General features: G+C 40.8%; 1 protein-coding gene across 4 annotated transcripts in view; it reads left to right on the forward strand.

Moving 5' to 3' along the window:
• LOC144495176 (HAUS augmin-like complex subunit 3) overlaps positions 1-16,583 on the forward strand; it is a 156,449-nt gene that overhangs the window by 16,516 nt on the left and 123,350 nt on the right. For 2 of the 4 annotated variants that reach the window (XM_078215192.1, XM_078215194.1), the window contains exons 4-5: positions 4,273-4,498; positions 5,411-5,942. In XM_078215192.1, the coding sequence (XP_078071318.1) occupies positions 4,273-4,498; positions 5,411-5,644 (460 nt within the window). In that variant the 3' untranslated portion in view covers positions 5,645-5,942. Of the gene's footprint in view, positions 1-4,272; positions 4,499-5,410; positions 5,943-11,226; positions 11,375-16,583 lie in introns of those variants that run through there. The other 2 variants (XM_078215193.1, XM_078215195.1) reach the window with 1 other exon arrangement.

A 16,583-nucleotide genomic window follows, 5' to 3' on the forward strand; every position in this document is an offset into this window, starting at 1 on the left:
TATGTCCAGAGGAATCTTGACAAACATAGGAGCTCAAACCTCAAATGGCAAATTGTGAAATGGGTTTTTAAAGATGTTTTTGGTTGTGCACCAGTGAAGTCATCATGGAAGTTACTGTAACACCTAACTGGATCACCATTGCACTTTTTGATGGGGATATTCTACCTCTACCTGTTTGACTTGTATATTTCAATTCCTCTCCCAACAGGCCTGGCAGTGTAGTGGTAATGTGGGAGAGGAGAACTGAGCTCAGCAGGGGGCCAGGAAAATTATCAGCAGCCTCACTGTAGACTGGTTGTTTCTGCATATACATGAAATAGACAGCGCAGACAAAAGCTGGATGTTTCTATCAACAGGACACAGCTGAATGTCTTTGTTAACAGCACCGAAACTGTAATTAAGACATTGCAAGTGACCACTATCTGAATGGACATTCCACCCGTCTACCACTAAGAATTATGACACTACCGGTGGGACACGATTAATTAGCTATTGTCTCAGGCCTACCTCTTTGTATCATATGTAAATAATTTACTGGTGTGTGTGACTAGAAACGATTATCTTTACTAGAAGTTGTAAATGCCCTATAAAAAAACCTGACTGTACACAATTGATGTGCCTTCACGACACAGCGCAGAGTCGCTGAGCAGAAACTGATAGCCAAGTTCCACACACATGAGGACGGCCTCAACCGGGATATTGGGTTTATGTCACACTATCAGTAACCCCCACAGCTTGCCTCCTGGACTTGCAGAATCTCACTGGCTGTCCTGTCTGGAGACAATACACATCTCTTTAACCTGTGCTTAATGCTCCCTCCACTCACATTGTCTGTATTTTTAAGACCTGGTTGGCTGTAGAGATTCGCATTCTAATCAGTATTCTGTAACTTGATTTTGTGTCTCAGTGCCCTGTTTGAGAGCAGATTTCCACTCCATCTGACGAAAGAGCAGCGCTCCAAAAGCTAATGGCATTTGCTACCAAATAAACCTGTTGGACTTTAACCTGGTGTTGTTAAAACTCTTACTGTGTACACAATTGAGCAGACTAAAGAAGCCTTAGGAATTCTCTAGTTCTTCTCATCGATAAGAGGGCACTAAAGCATCCATCATCCCCAACGCTGTGTCCGAATATCTTTTTAAATCTGCCAGTAGCGCTGGTAATCTAGGGACTTGTTGTAATGTGCCAGAGACCAGGATCCCACCCTTGGCTGCTGTGAATTTGCATTCTGCCAATGTTGTATCGCAAATGGGAGAGGGCTAAACTTTGAAACAGCCAGCCTAGCATCAGTGATGGGGAGGTTGTTAGAAACCACTATCAAGGACAAAAGAAAGCTTAATTTCGATTTGGAAAGGCATATGTTAATCAAGGGGAGCTGGCATGGATTTGTTAAAAGCAAATTGTGTCCAAATAATTTGGTAGAATTCTTTGAAGCAACAGAGGAGTTAATCAAGGTATAGAATCCATACAGTGCAGAAGGAGGCCATTTGGCCCATCGAACCTACACTGACCACAATCTCACCCAGGCCCTATTCCCATAACCCCTCATATTTACCCTGCTAATCCTCTGACACCAGGGTTAATTTAGTATGGCTAATCAACCTAACCTGCAGATCTTTGGACTGTCGGAGGAAACCCACACAGACCTGGGGAGAATGCGCAGACGCTAGACAGACAGTTATCCGAGGCTGGAATTGAACCTGGGTCCCTGGTGCTGTGAGGTTACCTACCAACCGACTCAAGAACAGCTTCTTCCTTGCTGCCCTCAGACTTTTGAATGGACCTACCTTATATTAAGTTGAGCTTTCTCTACACCCTAGCTATGACTAACACTACGTTCTGCACTGTCTCCTTTCCTTCTCTATGAATGGTATGTTTAGCGTGCAAGAAACAATACTTTTCACTATGGTGCTGTGAGGCAGCAGTGCTTGCCACTGTGCCGCCTCATGAATATTCGGAAAACATTTAACAAATTATTGCATGGGGGTTTATTAAGATGGAAGTCCATAAGGGCACTTTAGGGACAAGTTGGTGAGTCAGTGACAGTCACACAGATGGCATGTCTTATTTTCTACACCAGAATGTTTTTTTTTTACAGAATTTAACTTGCTGTGTAGAAAACATTTCCCCCATTTAACTGTAGCAAAAAATGGCGGGTACAATTCTGCAGTAATTTGCTTTTATTCGTGCTACAATCTGTATTGGTGTTCTGGGAGAAATATTGGAATCTGTGTCCACTGAAAAGGCAAGTGGGCTTGGTTAAATGTTTATCTGAAAGGTAACATCTTCGGTGTAGTACTGAGACATTACTACATTGGGTGGCACAGTGGTTAGCACTGCTGCACAGTGCCAGGGATCCGGGTTCGATTCCTGGCTTGAGCCACTGTCTGTGTGGAGTTTGCATGTTCTCTCCGTGTCTGTGTGGGTTTCCCCCGGGTGCCCTGGTTTCCTCCCACAGTCTGAAAGACCTGCTGGTTGGATGCTTTGACCCGAACAGGTGCCGGAGTGTGGTGACTAGGGGAATTTCACAGTAACTTCATTGCAGCGTTAATGTAAGACTTACTTGTGACTAATAAATAAACTTTAACTTTTGAAGTGCCATGTTCTAGATAAGTAGGAGGCAGAATGTCTTCTAGCTTTCCTCATTTACAATTTGGTAACTGAAAGCAGTCTTTTTCTATATGCTCTAACCCTTGATCAATTATTCTGTCTGACTTGTGTTGGAATCCATTACTGGATGATCTACTTGCCCCACTACATACTTTTCAGCAATAAATGTATAAAAAATTAACAAAGCCTCATCAGTGTTTTTTGCTAACCCCTCTAATGGGTGTAAATTGAGAGAGATGAATACTCAGCGAGACCTTGGTGTCTTTGTGCATCAGTTGCTGAAAGTAAGTGTGCAGGTACAGCAGGAAGTAAAGAAGGCAAATGGTATGTTGGCCTTCGTAGCTAGAGAATTTGAGTGTAGGGATGTTTTGCTGCATTGTATAGGGTGTTGGTGAGGCTATACTTGAAGAATTGTTTGCAGTTTTTGTGTCCTTACCTGAGGAAGGATGTCCTTTTGATTTGATTTATTATTGTCACATGTATTAACATACAGTGAAAAGTATTGTCTTGCGCGCTATACAGACAAAGCATACCGTTCATTGTGCACTCTCTCCTTTCCTTTTCAAAGTAGTGTTACAGTCATAGCTAGGATGTAGAGAAAGATCAACTTAATATAAGGTAGATCCATTCAAAAGTCTGTTGGCAGCAGGGAAGAAGCTGTTCTTGAGTCGGTTGGTACATGACCTCAGACTTTTGTATCTTTTTCCTGATGGAAGATGATGGAAGAGAGAATGAGGCTAATTCCTGGGATGACAGGTCTGTCATATGAGAAGAGACTAAGTCTGTTAGTATTATATATACTGGAGTTTAGAAGAGTAAGAGTAGATCTCATAGAAACTGATAAAATTCTAACAGGGTTAGACAGATTCAGAAAGAATGTTCCCAATGGTGGAGTCCAGAACTAGGGGTCATAGTTTCAGGATAAGGGGTAAACCTTTTAGGAATGAGGTGAGGAGAGATTTCTTCACCCAGAGGGTGATGAATGTATGGCATTCATTGCCACAGAATGTAATTGAGGTCAAAACATTGTCTAATTTGAAGGAGAAATTAGATATAGCTCTAGGGACTAAAGGGATCAGGATATTGAATTCGATGATCAGCCATGGTCAAAATGAATGGCGGATCAGGCTCGAAGGACCAAATGGCCTAGTCCTGCTCTAGTTACTATGTTTTTAAAAATAGCTGGTGTCTTTCCTCCTTTCGGCCCACGTAAAGGGCATCTGTTGCGGTTTTGTGGCCATGAGTTAGTCATTTAAAAGTAGACTGCAACTGGTGCAAGTGTCAATGCTGTACACTTTTGGGTATGCTGAGTAAAGGGTTAACTTTCTATCCAATTATTGGCAATGAGTGATAAATCTATCCATGGTGTATTGCTTGATTGTTTCATTACTGGAATGCAAATGTACAAGATATTGATTACAAAAATTGTAGAAACATTTTGAGAAAATTATAAATACTACATTGGTTTCTCGTAGTCTGAACAAGTTGGCCATATTCACTTATGTAGGGATAGAGGAGAGGAATGCAATGTTTATAATGTATGTAGAAATGAATTAAATTTACTGTACTTTGTGTGTTCTTATCTTATAAAAAACCTACAGCATTAATAAGTGGTTTCATTTTTCTGCTTCATCTAAATGTAGTACTTTTTTGTTGTTTCAGACTCTGTCAGATTTTTGATGTGGATGACAAACAACAACTATTCAGAAATTACAATAGTCTGGAAGAGGAAGCCAGAAATCTACAGCAGGAAATTATTTCATTAAAGGACCAATTGGGAGCAACCCGGCATGAGCAATCTTGTCTCTGGTCTGCACTAGAATCTGATATTGAGAGACTTCGGAGTGTTATGTATTCTGGGTCCGGGAAACTTCTGCTTCATACTGAGGTAATTTGCATGTAGTCTTTTCAATAATACTGTACTAAGTTTGTGTTTTGATTGGCATGGGTAAGGTAGGTGAGGTTATGAAATTAGCTAAAGTGTGGCAAAATGGTGGGGACAATTTATTTGATACAAATTATTATTCGAAAGCTTTTTTGTTAATAATGAGGAGTCACTAAGTTTCATAACTGCCAGGTGGATTGCAAGAATACATCAAGTTTGATTCTCCAGGCGAAGATGATAACCGTCCAATGTGGTCATGGCACTGTACAAACTTAGGTTCGCGGAGGGAACAATTATAATGCTTGAAACTTGAATCCTAAACCAAACTGTTTTATTTTGCTAGATGCTGAAGTTATAACAGACAAATTTTAAGGAAATGCTGTTTGTTCCTTGAATAATGTTGACCCATCAAATGGCTTTTTGACTCCGGAGAAAACTATTCCCAATTACTTGCCTATTTCCGGATTACAGAATATATCTAAAGGTCCAGCAGCATCTGTGGGAGAGAAAAGCAGTTAATGTTTTAGTCCGATATGGCTGAAATGGAGATGCAGAAACATGTTGGGTGTGTTATGCTGCTTAGCAATGAAAAGAAAGCATTGGTTTAGAATACTTTATGCTATTGTTAACATCCATTCTGGACTATTATCCATCTGTTTCATGGCATCTTTGTCATTGCCCTCTAACCTATTCCTTTTCTACCTAACCCTCCCTCCTTTTTAAAAACATAAATCCCAACACATTTCTACCTTTCCTCAGTTCTGAAAAGAGAGCAAATAAATGGACCACAATGTTGTAGGGCTAACTATTCGCATCACTGCTTTAAGTATATGCTTCCAGTACCTTTTTTTGTGATTTAACTAGTGTTTACTGGGACTGATCTAAATTTTAATAATTTACTTGTTTATTTTGAAGGAACTATCTGAACCTCTTCAAAAATTGGAATGCCAATTGCAGAGACTGCCGCAAATCATTGGGAATATAGCTGATGACATAAAGTCCAAACGGCAAATTTTGGCAAGCAACTTGAATCGTCAAGGCGAGAGAGTTCTTTACGTTTATTTCTTCCAAGATCCAGACAAATTGAAGGAGATTGTGGAGAAACTGGAGAGGAAAGTTAAGGCACAGAACATTGGATCGGAGAGCTGATGTGTACCCTGCACAGCAGCAGGAAGCCTCACTGGTGAAACATGGTTAAATGCTTCTGAAAAACGACTTCTCTAACATTAACAGCTGTGGATAATTGTATAGTAACATTCAAACTGGAGAAATAAAATCCTAGATTTATGATGGAGGAGAAATGTGAATAATGTTATGCTCTTAAAATATTCATTTAGTATTTTACATTGTTTTGTATGTATAAAATTTTCCAGGCTCTCTCTCTCTCCACCAAGAGACCTATACTCTGTTTTTAATTTGTTTCAATTAAAATGCAGCGATAGACTTATTTTCTGTGGTGATTTGGAGGTTTGCACACCTCTCGCATTACATTTATCAGCGATATTTACTTTTCATAGTTAACAATCAAGTATTTGAGGTTCCTGTGTTCTCAAATCCATTTTTGCTGGTTGTTGTTGTGGTACTACAGATTTGCATCTCAAGACATCTGAAAACATTTCATAACCAATGAATTACTGAAGTATTTGCTGTTTGTAGGCAAATGTCACAGTTAATTTGTACACAAATTATATATAAATGAGCATTTAATCCATTCTGGTGTCGGTTTAGAGTTCCATGTCGGACAGTATAATGGAAAACCTCTGTTGCTGTTGTGTATAGTACTATGGGACTATGCTCATTATAAGCAAGCAGGTCTTGGTTTAATGACTCCTTTGAAAGATAGTAGCTCTGAAATGAAGAATTCCATCAGTGCTGCATTTAAAGTGTGAGGCTTGAACTCATCACCTTTGAATCCATGAGTGCCATCATGAGCCACTTTATTTAATTGTGACCATTTAAATGGCAATTTCTTAATTACCAGTTGATTATTGCTCCTCTGTCACTTTAGATACATTTTGCTTAATTGTATCATTGTATACATTATGTACAATTAAGACCGAGCTTTCAGTTAAAATTGAGATAAGGGAGAATATTTTTTTAAACTTTCCCTCCATTTCTTCTCACAGGCAAGGGAGAAGAGGTTGAAACCTGTTTAGCTGAATATCTGTCTCTGGGATTTCTCTTGGAAATCCCTTTCCCAAAATACTTTGAGGCAACTTCGATGTTCGTAAGGAAAATTGTTATTCTGCAGTAAGGATGTCCAAGATCCACAGCTCTTAAGTCTTCAGGGGATCTTCAGTCTTGCATTTTTTCCTAATAGTTCCTGCCAGCTGATGCATCTGCCATAAAGATTACTTTTGGGCTATTTTGTTGGTCGAGCCGTTGATATCAGTACTACTAGGCTGGTATGGCTTATGATGATTTCAGTACCACATCTTATGATTTAACTCTTGCCCTCTGCCACTGAGCATCAGCAATCAATGCAGCCTTGCGTGTGTCTCCAACAAGCAGAAAACAAAATTTGTTTTTAAAAAAGGCCCAGGTTCTTGAAGAGAGAAGATCTCAATTTAAATTATCACTCACTTTTGGTGAAAGGGCAAAGGAGGCCTCGTACAACTTGAGAAGTGGGAGGAAAGGAAACTAAGGGTGCAGATGCACATTACCAAGTAATGACACAGGTTACAAAAGGCCATCCGCATTGCAGACTCAGCACAGCTCTGCTTTTCATTCTTAAAATGAACCTGTTAAATGTGAATAGAACTTTAGTTAGACTATACTTGTAATGGTGTGCATATTACAAAAAAGATATAGGCACACTGATATGAGACCTGTCACGGTTGTACTGATCAGGAAAGAATAAGTAGCCTGGAGCTCTTTTCTCTAGAAAAGAAAGGCTGACCTAAATAAAGGGCTTTAACCTTAGATTGATCAGGAAATGTAGAGAAGATATTTCCACTAAAGGGGAGACTTAAGCTAAATATTTGAGTCACTAATAATTCCAATGCATACATTTCTGCTGAATTGCTTAGAGAATAGTGAGGTTATGGCATTCACTACCACATGGTGTGGTTGAGGCAAATGCTTTAGGTGCATTAAAGGGGAAATTGGATAAGTACAAGTAAGAATGTAATACAAGGGTATGTTATAGAGTTGGTAGGCTTGGAGGAGGCTCATGTATAAACCATTTTCACGGAATGATTTGTTTCTTTGTGTAAGTTTTTTGTGAAAATCGGAAATATTTCCTCTAAGTTGGTTTCTACAATTACACTCATCCAAACGTTACTGCAAACTGAGTTTTTATTGGGATGGTACAAACAAATTAATAGGAAGCTTCTGAGTTCTGATAGTTGGTTAGATAATTTTGGAATTAATGAGTTTATTTTAGTGTTAACCATTTGCAGTTTTCCATGTTTAAAATGTTTTGAGAGGAAAAAGAAACTCGGGCAGAGCAGCAGGCAGTGGAGCCAGACTGGCAGACTCTTGTCAGACTGTCCATTCTGAAAAACACCCTGTCTTTTATGACCAAGCCAGTTCTGTATCCATCTAGCCAGCCCACCCTGAATCCCATGTGACTTTAGTTTTTGTACCAGTCTGCCATGTGGGACCTTGTCAAATGCCTTGCTAAAGTCCATATAAACCACATCCACAGCCCTTCCCTCATCAATTTTCTTTGTGACCTCTTCAAAAATAGCTCAATCAAGTTGGTGAGACTTGACCGTCCCCATACAAAACTATGCTGCCTGTCACTAATTTGTCCATTTTCTTCCAAATGTGCATCTATCCTGTCCCTCAGTATCTTCTCCAAAAGCTTCCCCACCACTGATGTCAAGCTCACCTGCCTATAATTTGCTGGATTATCCCTGCTTACACTCTCAAACAAGGGAACAACCGTGCCTGTTGCTGCAGCCTCAGTTTCTAAGTTATCGAGTTATTGATGGCAGTCATGGCCGTACAGGTATTGGGTTCCTGCTTGTTCTTTAGGGTCCCTTGCGTCTCACCTGAAGCTGCTTTACATGAACTATTCTAGTATTGTTGTAGCTGGCACATTCTGGGCCCGACCTTTTAGGGAGGATGTCTAGGCCTTGGAGAGAGTGCAGAGTTTTGTCAATATGGTATAAAAGCAAAATATTGCCGATGCTGGAAATCGAACAAAAAACAAAATTCTGGAAATACTCAGCAAATGTGATGACATCTAAATGTGATCCTTCCATAAAGTGATTAATAAAGTTGAGGTGAGATGAAGAGAATTTTTACATTGTGAATTAGTGGTGATATGCATTGTCTGAAAGGACACTAGATGCAGCTTCAGTAGTCATTTTAAACAGTGATTTGGAGGTGGGAAAATTGCAGGTCTCTTCAGGAGTGGTACCTTTTGGCTAGCTTTTAGATGCACAGACATGGTGGGCCAATAAGACTCCTGCGCTCTATGATTCAGTCCTTCATTACAGGAGTTGAGGGTTTATAATCCAGTTCAGATCTATTCCTTTGTATTTGGTGCGGTTTTACAGGCTGATACCTAGTCTTGTATTATAAGTTGAAGGGCCAATGCACATTGGCAGATGTGTGCTTGAACTGAAACTCCTGTGTGTCAGTGAGTCAGGAGTTGCTTCTAGGTTGTGCCACAGTATTCTTGTGTATGAGACCACTAAAGCTTTCGATTGTAAGTTAAAGATTGATTATAAGAGAATACACATGAAGCAATGAAAGATGTATGGTTGAGTTGAAGCAGCAGCGCAAGTTAACAGTCAACACTGGCATGCCACAGCCACAAGAAAGTCAATGTGTGATCAGGGAAATGACAACACTCTGCAAGTAAGTTACAGAACCAACAGATTAGGTACGGTTGAGAATTTAATGAACTCAACCTGATAATGTATGATCTATGAACTTAATGCAGAGTGCAGTAGACCTTTCATTTCTATTCTGTAAATTAAGGAGTTGTTCATAGTTGTGCAATCCTTATTATTTTGTACATTATTTACTGATGAATTATAGTTTCATTTGTTTTGTCAGCACAATTTGGTACCTGCCGCCATGATTTTTTTTCATAAGCCAATTATCTCTCTGTTTATAACCTCTGGTTATTGACTCAGTTGCTTGCCGAAGGGAATAGTTTTTTCCTATCATAACCTTTTATCACCTTGACATAGTTTCTGTGAGATTAGTAATCCTTTTCCCTCATTTGCCATTTGGCTTTGAATTTCTCTCCCCACCTGCTAAATTAAACCTAACGGACCCAAACTGAAGAACTAAATGACCGGACCCACACTTGTATCTTTTTCATGTTATAGCCCACGGTCAACTATCATCAAATGATGTCATAGCTGCTTTCTTGGTTGAGGACCATATTACTCAACATACAATGTACCTTTTGATTTTTTGTTAGTGTCACAAGTAGGCCTACATTAACACTGCAATGAAGTTACTGTAAAAATCCTCTTGTCACCACATTCTGGTACCTGTTCGGGTACACTTAGGGAGAATTTAGCTTGGCCAATACACCTAACCAACATGTCTTTCGAACTGTGGGAGGAAACTGGAGCACCTGGAACAACCCATGCAGACATGGGAAGAACGTGCAGACGCCACACAGACATTGACCCAACCTGAGTTTGTGGCACTGAGTCACAGGGCTTTGTTTCTTTTGTCAATAACAAATGCAGTGCTAAACAGAAAGAGTTTTAAATAAAAACAAAGAATGAGGGGGGTGGAATTGCTCTTTGGTCTGTTACAGCTTGTAGGTCACTATACTCTCGGGCACAACCTTCCCCATAATGCTACTTCCTGAAATAAAGCTATACTGTAGACATTGTCAGTAAAAGAAAGTCCATGAACTTCATCCCCAACTTAATCTTGGTGACTGTGGTTACTTTAGAAGCATTGCAAGAGGTACTTGAGTGGCCCTCTCAGATATATCCTTAAGAAACATAGTTTATAGGCCGGAAAATACTTTCCATCCTTTGAATTGGTTCCGATATCTGTAGTTTATAAGGCACAAGAAACCAGCCAAATGTACAAGGGACTAATTATAAAAAGTCTGAAAAATAATTAATGATTAACAGGTAAATCTATTAATGCTTTTAGGCCCATGTTGTACATTTTTCTATTGAGGGTAGAAACAGTATACAGTACAGCTGATTAATATAGCCCTAATCTAGAATATTCCCACCTAAATACACTTCAGCGCTGTACACCCATTGTAAATACTTAACGACTCTAAACTGCCATGTAAAGAAGTTCAGAAATAAATCCCTTAAGTCTCTGATTTATCTAGTCAATACTTGCATTTTTCAAACTTTATTTACTTAACTATATTTACAAATGTATAAAATTTTGTAGTATATAAAAGGTATTCTTAATTAAGAATTGTCTTAATTCCAATCTCTTGATTCAGCTTTTTATTAGCACTTTGCTGTTTTAGTTAAATTGGTTAATTCAAATTATTAAATACTTTTTAGCACAGTAAATAAATATCAGGAATAATTGTTTGAGTTACGAATGAAAACAGTTCAAAAAGTTAATGTTTTTTTATATATATGTATATCAAACAATATCGTGAAGGTGGATAATGTTGAATATTAATGCCACTTTCCATTTGTTCATAAGGTATGAAAATTATTTTTGGTTGAAATTTAAAGCTTTGGTCAAAAGTCTATATATACTTCAATTAGGAAGAAATTTTAAGAATCTGAGAACAGTTAAGGATTTATGATCTCTTTCTGTTTGGTTAGCATCCAGGCAATAAGATGGAAAACAGTGTATCTCATAACTGGTGTGCTGGATTGGATCTTTACCGCAAACAATTATCTACACAGGCTCAGCAGATTATCAAAGCCATTCGATATGACCATATTAGAAGAATGCAAAACAACAAATGCTGTGAGTGTCAATGGGTGGGTGGGGGGGGGGGGTCATCTTGGTGAGCTAACTTAGATTTATGCAACCACTGATACACAGCATAAGATATCCTTCTATTTATTAAATCTGGTTTACAGTTAAATATTTGAACATGTTACAGAATAACCAAAAGCATTTTTGCATGTACATGTTTTATTTCATGAGGACTGCACATGCATTGGTTCTGGTTAACATTTTTGGTTTGTGAAATGTTAACTCTTTCTCACTCTAAAGGTGCTGCCAGACCTGCTGAATATTTGAAATTTCCAGTATCCGTACGTAGTATTTTGCTTTTGCATTGCTTTAGGGTCTGTTCGTTGTCCAAGCTTTGAAAAGACCATTTTGTCCAGCTGATTCAGGATTTGAACACACTATCTATACTGACTTGTCAATATAGTACTGAATTGTTATAGCATCATTTAAGATGAGCTGAGGCCCACTTTTAGATATGTATTTGGATTTGGTGGCTGTTGATTGGGAGAGGCTGTTCAAGGGTAAATCCACATCTGGCATGTGGGAGTCTTTTAAGGAGCAGTTGATAGGACTGCAGGACAGGCATGTGCCTGTAAAGAGGAAGGGTAGGAAAGGTAGGATTCGAGAGCTGTGGATAACCAGTGAAATTGTGGGTCTAATCAAAAAGAAAAAAGAGGCATACATGAGGTCCAGGCAGCTAAAAACAGATGGAGCACTGGAGGAATACAGAGAAAGTAGAAAATAACTCAAACAGGGACTTAGAAGGGCAAAAAGGGGTCACGAAATGTCCTTGGCAGACAGGATTAAGGAGAATCCTAAGGCATTTTATACATACGTTAGGAACAAGAGGGTTGTTAGGGAAAGAATCGGACCTCTCAGGGACAAAGGAGGGGAATTATGCTTAGAACCAAAGGAAGTAGGTGAGATCCTAAACGAATACTTTGCATCAGTATTCACAAAGGAGAGGGACATGTTGACTGGTAGTGTCTTAGAGAGATGTGTTGACCTGATAGAAAAAATCTCAATTACAAGGGAGGAAGTGTTAGGTTTTTTAGGAAACATTAAGACAGACAAATCCCCAGGGCCTAGACTCCTCAGGGAGGCGAGAGATGAAATTGCTGGGCCTCTAACAGAAATCTTTGTCTCTTCACTGGACACAGGTGAGGTCCCAGAGGATTGGAGGATAGCAAATGTGGTCCCGTTATTTAAGAAGGGTAGCGAGGATAACCCGGGTAATTATAGGCCGATGAGCTTGACGTCCGTGGGAGGGAAGTTGTTGGAGAAGATTCTTAGAGATAGGATATATGCGCATTTAGAGCTGAATTAGCGATAGACAGCATGGTTTTGTACGAGGGAGGTCATGCCTCACAAATTTGGTTGAGTTTTTTGAGGAGGTGACAAAAACGATTGACGAGGGAAGGGCCGTGGATGTCGTCTATATGGATTTTAGTAAAGCGTTTGACAAGGTCCCTCATGGCAGGCTGGTGCAAAAGGTTAAATCTCACGGGATAAAAGGTGAGCTAGCTAGATGGGTGGAGAACTGGCTTAGCCATAGAAGACAGAGGATAGCAGTGGAGGGTTTTTTTTCCGGTTGGAGGTCTGTGACTAGTGGTGTTCCGCAGGGCTCTGTACTGGGACCTCTGCTGTTTGTGATATATATGAATGATTTGGGGGAAGATGTAGCTGGTGTGATCAGTAAGTTTGCGGACGACACGAAGATTGCTGGAGTTGCAGATAGTGATGAACATTGTCAGAGAATACAGCAGGATATAGATAGGCTGGAACATTGGGCGGAGAAATGGCAGATGGAATTTAATCCAGATAAATGCGAAGTGATGCATTTTGGTAGATCTAATGTAATGGGGAGCTATACAATAAATGGTAGAACCATCAGGAGTATAGACACACAGAGGGACCTGGGTGTACAAGTCCACAGATCCTTAAAGGTGGCAGCACAGGTGGAGAGGGTGGTGAAGAAGGCATATGGCATGCTTGCCTTTATTGGACGGGGCATAGAATATAAAAGTTGGCATATGATGTTGCAGCTGTATAGAACGATGGTTAGGCCACATTTGGAATACTGCGTCCAGTTCTGGTCGCTACACTACCAGAAGGACGTGGAGGCTTTGGAGAGAGTACAGAGAAGGTTTACCGGGATGTTGCCTGGTATGGAGGGTCTTAGCTATGAGGAGAGATTGGGTAAACTGGGGTTGTTCTCCCTGGAAAGACGGAGGATGAGGGGTGACCTAATAGAGGTGTATGAAATTATGAAGGGCATAGATAGAGTGATGTGGAGATGCTGGCGTTGGACTGTTAAACTTCTTATAGATAGAGTGAACAGTGGGAAGCTTTTTCCCAGGTCGGAGGTGAGGAACACAAGGGGTCACGGGTTCAAGGTGAGGGGGGCAAGGTTCAACACAGATGTCAGGGGGACGTGTTTTACACAGAGGGTGGTGGGGGCCTGGAATGCACTGCCAAGCAAGGTGATTGAGGCGGACACGCTGGGATCGTTTAAGACTTATCTAGATAACCACATGAACAGACTGGGAATAGAGGGATACAAAAGAATGGTCTAGTTGGGCACATGAGCGGCGCAGGCTTGGAGGGCCGAAGGGCCTGTTCCTATGCTGTATTCTTTGTATTAAAGGTTTTGTGATGCAATTTGTAGCAAAATCAAGGAATCTTTTATCCTGGGGCCAATATTCCTCATTGTCACCCCAAAATTCGTCAACTATTTCATTGTCGATTGTCACAATTTGCACACAACAAATTTTCACACTCAGGTGTTGCACTTCATAGCACTGTGCAATGTCTCTCAGGGATGTGCAATGACGCTATATGAATGCAAATCTTTTCATTCTGGTTCAATGCAATGACAGTCAAAACTGCCATCTGAGGTTAATTTCCTTTCAATTTTTGAATTGTGTCCCAATTTAATGCATTATTGTAGCGGGCTCCCTCTTTTTAACTCCACTCGTGGGCTTATTTCAGGTTTGGTTCTCCGTTACCCAAACCCCACCAATGCCTGAGTGATTCTCTCTCTCGCCGATGGAACAATGGCCACCTTGCGCCTACTTCACTAGAGCAGCGCTCCCAAGAGAGAGAAAAGGAAACTGCTGCCTATCCACTACCTGGCAGCCTTTCCTGAGTGGGCGGGTTCGAATCACCCGGAGTACCCTCGGTTCTCGACTCCGGAATTATGGTGAGGGATATTAAAATGTGACCTGACCAGAGATAGCTGATGAGAAAATGAAAGAGCAAGATGGGCTCCAATCGAGTTCAAATCATATATCTTTTATTAAACACCAAAAAACAACGTATAGGTATCTTATACTCTATAACTATGACTATGGGAAACAAAACTAAACGGGCACAACGTCAATTCTAACTTTAAACAGTGTTAGCAATATCTTATACTATGAAAAGGTTCATGCACCCACCATTCCCACAAAAGCCTCCACTGCTATGTTACCCTCGGGAATTTCACGAATTACTAGGAAATACTCAGTTGAGCTGACCTTGACCTTCTGGGCTGGCTGTGTGTTGGAAAACTGCTGTCTGCAATGTGGTTCAGGAGGGAGAGGGAGTTGCCATGCTGGTCCGAAGAGAAAAGAGAAGAGAATGGCTGTGAAGCCACACTTTTTAAAGTTCAGATTTCAAAAATCCCGTGAGCTCCGCCCCCACCAGCAATTGCAAGAACAATGGTCCTAGATCGCTATCAGCTTCAGTGATAGCACAGTCTATTGAAATCACAAATGGCTGAGACTGCCTTGTCCAGTATGAATGGCCCATCGATGTTCCTAATCACTTTACCGGGGCTTACAGATTGCTTTCCCATCATGGAGATGGGTTTCTCCTTACTGCTGGATAGCCCCATTATCATATCTATTGTATCTTATCCAGGTACACTGTGGCTGGTATCGATCTTCCAATCTCGATGCAGGTCTGGTCTGGTGACGTCATTTGCTCCCTTTGTGATTCAGTTAATCTAATCAGCAGCCCGTCTGGACGCTGACTGTTTGTGAATTCGCCTGGAGGCAGGCAGGGCTGAGCCTGCTGGGAGAAAACAGCCAGTTTCTGCAGCCAAAAGTGGCCACTTCTACCATTTAAATGGCCAATGTGCGTTTTACAGTCCTTATATGCGTTGGTGTTGCCCGAAAAACTTACATTATTGAAGTTGTGAAACTGAAGTAGTAACTTTTTATTCATACAAGAGATGTGGGCGATGCTGGCTAGACCAGCATTTATTGCCTAGCTCTAGTTGCTCATTAGACTGTGGTGGTGAGCTGCCTTCTTGAACTGCTGCAGTGCCTGAGGTGTAGGTATACCCACAATGCTGCTAGGGAGGGATTTTGACCCAGCGACATTGAAGGAACCGTGATATATTTCCAAGTTAGGATAGTGAGTGTTTTGGAGAGGAACTTGCAGGTCATTCTTGCAGTGCATCTTGTAGACGGTCCACATGGCTGCCACTTTCATTGGTGGTGGAGGGATTGCAATCAAATGGGTCCTGGATGCTTTGACCTGGATGTTGTTGTTGAGCTTCTTGAGTGTTATTGGAGCTGCACTCCTCCAAAAAGTGGAGAGCATTCCATCACATTTCCTGACTTGTGCCATGTAGATATGGTGGACAGGCCTTGGAGAATCAGGAGGCGAGTTCTCACTGCAGGCCTCCTAGCCTTTGACTTGCTGTGGTAGCCACCATATTTATGTGGCTAGTCCAGTTTCTGGTTAATGGTAACCCCCAGGATGATGTTAGTGGGGGATTCAACGATGGTAATGCCATTGAATATCAAGATCCTCTCTTGTTGGAGATGGTCATTTCCTGGCACTTGTGTGGTGTGAATGTTATTCGCCACTTGTCAGCCTAAAGCCTGGATATTGTCCAGGTCTTGCTGTATTTGGACATGGACTGCTTCAGTATCTCAGGAGTTGCGAATGGTGCTGAATATTGTGCTGTGATTGGTGAATATCCCCACTTCAGACTTATGACAAAAAGGTCATTGAAGTAGCTGAAGATGGTTGGTCCAAGGATACTACCCTGAGGAACTCCTGCAATGATGCTGAGATGATTGACCTCCAACCATCACCACCTTTGCGCCAGGTATCACTCCAACTAGCGGATACTCCCTGATTCCCATTGACTCCAATTTTGCTAGGGCTCCTTGATGCCATATGTAATACCTTAATTATGTTAGGGGTTGTGGGTTTTGAACAA

Source organism: Mustelus asterias, chromosome 6, assembly GCF_964213995.1.
Source record: "Mustelus asterias chromosome 6, sMusAst1.hap1.1, whole genome shotgun sequence".
NCBI classification, from domain to species: Eukaryota; Metazoa; Chordata; class Chondrichthyes; order Carcharhiniformes; family Triakidae; genus Mustelus; species Mustelus asterias.